General features: G+C 65.7%; 1 protein-coding gene across 2 annotated transcripts in view; it reads left to right on the top strand.

Annotated features, from left to right (window-relative positions):
- The first annotated feature begins 3,951 nt into the window (after nucleotides 1-3,951).
- The window catches only part of ADAP1 (ArfGAP with dual PH domains 1), a 51,637-nt gene continuing 49,588 nt past the window's right edge, over nucleotides 3,952-6,000 (top strand). Inside the window, exon 1 of one of the 2 annotated variants that reach the window (XM_023246236.2) lies at nucleotides 3,952-4,143. In XM_023246236.2, the coding sequence (XP_023102004.1) occupies nucleotides 4,062-4,143 (82 nt within the window). In that variant the 5' untranslated portion in view covers nucleotides 3,952-4,061. The remainder of the gene's footprint in view (nucleotides 4,144-6,000) is intronic. The other variant, XM_023246235.2, reaches the window with a different exon arrangement.

Raw genomic sequence — 6,000 nt, 5'->3', positions numbered from 1 at the left:
GAGGCCAGGCTCCTCCCGGAGGCTCTGGGGGAGGCAGCTGCTCCGGGACTCTCCCCTTGCCACCCCCCAACCCCCGATCTCTTCGTCCTTCATCACATGGCGCTCTCCCTGGGTGCGTGTCTGTGTCCAAATCCCCCTTTTATAAGGACTCGGTCATTGGATCAGGGCCCACCCCTCATGTGCAAAGTCCCCCTCCCAGATAAGGCCACTTTCACAGTTCAGGGGTTCAGGGGCTGGGACTCCAGCCTGGCTTTAGGGAGACAATTCAACCCACAGCATAAATCAGCAAATGCAGGATACTGTGAAGGCAATCCTGCAGCCCGGGGTGGGGGGTGCTGCCCTCTAGGACCCTTCGTTGCGGGGCCGCTGTCCCCACCAGGCACCAGAGCGGCCCTCCTGCCCCGGCGCAACCTCGCTGCCTGCCAGGAGGCGCCTGAGCGGGACGCCCTGCTCTTGAGGCCCCCTGGGCCACTCTCGCCTCTAGCAACCTTGGTTTCTCCATCCCGCCTGGACCCCTGCCTTCAGTTTTGGGGCTCCGTCTCCGTGGCTGGGCCGGAGGGTCTCTGTCCTCTGCCCGCCACCGCTGTGCATCCTGGGACCCCCGAGCAGCCCAGGGCCTGCTCTCCAGCGAGGTTCTCCGTGACCAGGCCCAAGTTTCAGGCCCAGAGCAGTCCAGTGTCTTCCCAGCCCAGCTCACACGTCCAAGCTGCACGCCGGCCAAGCCGGGATTCCCTCAGTTTCCAGCTGCCTCAGCGTCCGCCTGATCAGGACTACAGACGTCAGGGGTGTGGACAGACACCACACAGCATTGCCGTGCCCCAGAGCCGCTCACAGCTTGGAGGGGGACTCCACGGACTAGCAAGGTTTCTTGGCGGTCCCATCAGTTCGTGCTTTGGAGGTCTTAGGATGGAAAGAGCTTGGTGGTAAAAAGACAGGAAAGTGTTGAGAGGGTTCCCTTTGTATTCTGCTCAAGGGGGTGTTAGAACGCAGGGTGCTCTGGGCCTGATCATCTCAAGACTCTGGGCTGGGAGCTGGGTGTTCTGAGGTCCATGGGCAAAATCCTGACACTGGGCAGGGGTCATCTTTCCTCACGTGGGAAATTCTGCCCAGGGCCGTCTGGGAGGGCTTCAAGGAGGAGGAGGCAAGGAGCTGTGTGTATCTGCAGGGAAGGGAGCCTGGCAAGGCTCCTGTCACCCGCCTTTGGAAAGTGGGTTCTCTGTCAGTAGAGGCCAAGTGCGAGGCTGAGGGCAGGTCCATCCCTTCAGAGGGGCCCAGCACCGGCCCCAGTCCCTGGAAGCCTGTGTCCATTCCACTCCTTCGTTGGGAGGGCCAGCCCCTGCCAGTGCCGACGTGCCTCCCTGTCCCCTAGCCCAAGGGGCCCGGTCTCACCTTGGCTCTGCCAGCCGGTGAGACGCCGGTTCCCCTGCCGGCCAGCTGTGCGTGGCCTCCCCCGGTGCTATGGGGATGGGCAGCAGGCAGGCCCCGCCCCCCGGAGCTCCCCGTCTGCTCGGGGTGGCTGAGCGGTCATGGGCGGGCAGGCACTGGCTGTCCAGGCCCCTGCCTGGGCTCAGAGGATGCTTGAGTAACTGGGACTCAGGGACCTTCAGCAGAGCCTTGCAGACCAAGGACAGCGGGAGGGGCAGGCGAGCCGCCCACACTGACCCCTCGCCTCCCACGAGACCCGGGCCGGTTCTGACCCGGCACCGGCCGTGCTGTCACAACCCTCGGCAGCCTGACCGCAGCCAGCAGCAGCCCTTGGGGGGGCCCACCCCTTGCCGGGCAGCCCGGCAGGGGCTGCACATCTTGCTTTCGCCTCCTTTGGGGTCATCCCTCCCCCGGGGACTGTGTCATCACCCCTTCAGTTGGAAGGGGGAAGGGGCGACAGAGAAGGCGGAGGACCCCCTCCCCACCCGACAGGGTGAGGCCAGCTGCTCAGGCCTTTCCCTCCCATGGAAAGCGCTTGCCCGTCCCTTTCCTGGTCTTCCTCCGAGTCCCTCTGTGCCCCCCCACCCCCCGTCCTTCCATGCTGTTCTCTGTCCCCAGGTGGAACCACGTCCAGGTCCACGGCAGTCGGCCTCTCTGGGCACCTGACCAGCGTGTGTGTCTTTCTCTTGGTCCTGACTTGTATAAGCCATGTGTGGCTTGGAGCCGGTGACTGAATTGCCCCATGCCTCAGTTTCCCCATAAAATGGGAGTTACATAAGAAAGTATTTATTTAAAAAAAATTTTTTTTATTATGTTTCTTTATTTTTGAGAGGCGGAGAGAGACAGAGCATGAGTAGGGGAGGTGCAGAGAGAGAGGGAGACACAGAATCTGAAGCAGGCTCCAGGCTCTGAGCGGTCAGCCCAGAGCCCGACGCGGGGCTCAAACCCACGAACTGTGAGATTGTGACGAGCTGAAGTCGGACTGAGCCACCCAGGTGCCCCAATAAGAAAGTATTTCTAGGGGTTCAAGCTCATGCCTGGTGCCTGGTGCCTGGTGCCTGGTCAAAAGCTGTAACTTGCTAACGTCTTCCTTCGGCAACATTCTTGTTTGTGCTGGGGGGTAGGATCTGACCCTGGCACCGGACCCAGAGATGAAAATGCCATCTGTCCTCATTCACAAGGCTCCAGTCCGATGGGGGAGACAGACGTGTGACCAGTTAAACCTCACAGCACCACGGGATGCCTGGCTGGCTCGGTCGGTGGAGCCTGTAACTCTTCATCTTGGGGTTGTGAGTTCAGGAGGCCCCACGCTGGGTGTGGAGACTGCTGAAAAAAATGATAAACAGCACACAGCCCCACAGGATCTAGAAATGCAGACCAAAGTGGGTTGCCGCACTCTGTGGAAAAGGTGGCTGAGGCTCCGGGACCCTCTGTTGGCCAGGGCACGGGGAGCCAGGCCCCAGGGAGCAAGCCAGTGCAGCCTTGACAGAGTGCAAGTTCACAGATTGGCCACGGATTCGAACGCCTTTCCCCTTGTCCCCGAGGGGACTCCCCTTGGAGAGTCGCAAAGGTGTCGGTGGTGGACTCCATGGTGTAGCCTGTGACTCTGAAAGTCTGCAAACAGGCCAGCGGCCCCTCAGCCCACAGCTGGGTGGACATGTGATGGTCCCGCCGAGCCCTGAGCAGGATGCAGCCATTGAACAAGAAGGAAGTGAATCTGTATGTATGGACTTGGGAGATAGGAAGGTTTATTAAGCGAAAATAAATCAACCGACCAAAAACCAAACCAAAACAAATGACAAAAAAAAAAAAAAAAGCGGCAGATCAGAAGGACTAGGGACTCCCCTGGTGTTCTCACAGGCCAGGGACCATTCTGGAAGGACGCTAAGGGATTGTTAACAGTGTTTGGTTCAGAATTTCCTGGGGTGGGGGTGGAGAGAAGCTGTAATTTTTCGGTCTGATAGTTTCAATTTGCAGTAACAGCAGGTACCATTGCATTCATAACAAGAAAATGGAAAGAATTTGAAAAACTGCTGAGGCAAGCAGACGAGGAGACAAGGGGACACCTTTGTGACCTGTCCCCTCTACCTCCCCTCACCTGCACTCCTGGGTCCCTGGCCTCCTGCCCGAGGGGCTTTATCCCGAGCACGGTGACCGGCAAGGTGACAGGTGTCCTGTCCCTTCTGCGGCCTGAGTGCCCGCTGACGCCGGTGCCCGCTGGCCACCTCCTCCCGGGGTGGGACGCGGTGCTCGCATGGGCGTGGGCGGCGGGCAGACCTCCGAGCTGGTCCCCACGCGCGCGGGCTGGGGGCCCGGGGCGGGCGCGGAAGGAGGCCGCCCGCCCGCCCGCGCCGCTGGGGGCCGCCCGCGGGCCGCGCCGGCCAGAGCAGAGCGCGCCGTGCGCCCCGGGCCCCGCGCCGGCACACGCTCGGCGGCCGCGGCGGCGACACGAGCGGCGGCGGCGGCGGCGGCGGCGGAGCCGGGCCGGGCGGCAGGAATGCGGAACCGGCGCGCGGGCTGAGGCCGCCCAGGATGGCGCAGGGCCGCGGGCGGCGGGCGGCCTGCGTGGGGCGCTAGCGCGGCGGGCGCACGCTCCGGGCCCGGCCCCGGCATCGCGGGCGGGCGGCATCGCGGCCATGGCCAAGGAGCGGCGAAGGGCGGTCCTGGAGCTGCTGCAGCGGCCGGGGAACGCGCGCTGCGCCGACTGCGGCGCCCCGGGTAGGTGCGGGCCGGGCGGGTGCGCCCCGGGGTGGCTGCGGGGCCCGGGCGGGTGCGGGGCCGGGTGTGGGTGCGGGGACGGAGCCCGGGCGGGTGCGGGGCCGGGGCCGGGGCCGGGGAGGGTGCGGGGCCGGGATGGGTGCGGCCCGGGGTGGGGGCCGGCCTGGATGCCGGCCCCGGGCGTGGGGGGGGGGTGGGCAGGAGGGCTGCTTGCGGCGCCTGCGTGGCTGGGGGGCGCGGGCCCGGAGTGCACCTGCACGGAGCCGGACGTCGCCTCCCAGCGGCCCCGGGCCTGAGGCTGTGTCGTCTCCCTCCACCCCCACCCCCGTCCCCCACCCCGGGCTGCGTGTCTCGCTGTCACCCGCGGACCTCCACCGCCGCGTTGCGAAACCTCGGCTCCGCAGAGAAAGAGGAAATCGCGCGGGCGAGCGGCTGCAGGGAGGGAAAGGGCCAGGCGGCCCCGCGGGCTTCTGTGCGTGGGTGTGTGTGTGGGGGGGGGTCCACCTGGCTCCCCGCCACCTAGAGGTGACGTCATGGCCCCCACCTCGAGCCACCCTTTCGCGGGGGGATCAGGGGGCAGGGGGAGCAAGGACCGGCTGGGTCCCCATGAAGCTGGTGGGGTGGGAAAGGGCTCCCCCCTCTCCCCCCGCTGGTGCCGGCTGCGCTGGGCAGGAGGCCAGTCCAGGTGGCGCTCGGGGGAGGGGGCAGGTGCGGCCTGTAATGAGCTCGCAGTCCATCCACCTGCGTGGATCCTCCCTGCCGCCACATCTCCTGGACTTTGCTCCCGGGTGGCCCCTGCTCTGGGGTGATTTCCAAGGTGCCAGAGTCCTGAGTAGCTTCCCCTCCCTTCCTGGGGCTAATTGTCCTGGGATTGACAGGGAACAGACAGGCTGTGCCCTCGGGCCATCAGCACCTGCTTCTGAGCCCAAGGCAGCAGCCCCTGGGCCTCGCTGAAGGTGGGGGTGGGGCAGGAACGGCCCCTAGAGGCTCACCTGCTCCCCGCCTCCGTGGAGGGTGACCCCCCTCAGGCGCTGTCCCCCAGGCACCCCAGGGGGACACTGGACGCTCTGCTGGGGGCTTCTAGCCTGAGCTCCTCAGAACAAAGCTAGCACCCCATGGAGAGGCTAAAGGCCTGCATGCGTCCTGAGACACCAGTCTGAGACGTGCGTCCTGGGCACTCCCAAAGGGACCCCGGCTCCCCTCTGTCGCCCACCCGCTAGGCCGGGAGGCGTCTCTGACAGCCCCAGGTCCTGGGAATCTGCTGGTCAGCGGCAGTGTTGGAGCCTGAGTGCCCCAGAGGGGAGGCAGCGACAGGCTTTTCCGGAAGCCGAGCAGCCTGAGGTGGCCGTTCTCCCGGCCCCCTGAGCTCGGGAGCCGCAGGGCCCACCCTGGTGGTGCGGTGGGGGCAGCACTGGCATTGCTACTGTGCCCTGCCCCCGCCAGCTGGGCTGGTTCACCCCACGCTCTCCCTCCCTCTTCCAGACCCGTTCACTTGTTCAGGAAAGCTGGCCTCGCCGAGGAGAGGGCAGCTGAGAAAGGGCAGCCAGGATGTTCTCAGACGTGGGCTGGGGGCCGGCCTGGGGGGGGTCGGGCGCCGTCCTTCCTGGTCACACTGCTTGGAAGCAGTTTCTTTGGACCCAGAGGCCCCCCCCCCCCGCCGGCTACCTCCGGGGCCCCCAGCCTGTAGGTGGGAGAAGGGGCTTCCTTGGCCTGTTGGGCCCTGCGGGGGGGGGGGCCCTCCCCTCCAGTGGGCACTGCCTTGCCCCGCCCACCCGCTCAGCCGGCATCCACCGCCCCGAGGCAGGCACACAGGGCTCTGGAGTGGTGGGTTCTTGCAAGCCCAGCTCTCCTTGGCAC

This window comes from Felis catus, chromosome E3 (assembly GCF_018350175.1).
Source record: "Felis catus isolate Fca126 chromosome E3, F.catus_Fca126_mat1.0, whole genome shotgun sequence".
Taxonomy (NCBI): domain Eukaryota; kingdom Metazoa; phylum Chordata; class Mammalia; order Carnivora; family Felidae; genus Felis; species Felis catus.
This window is presented reverse-complemented; position numbering and strand designations above follow the sequence as displayed.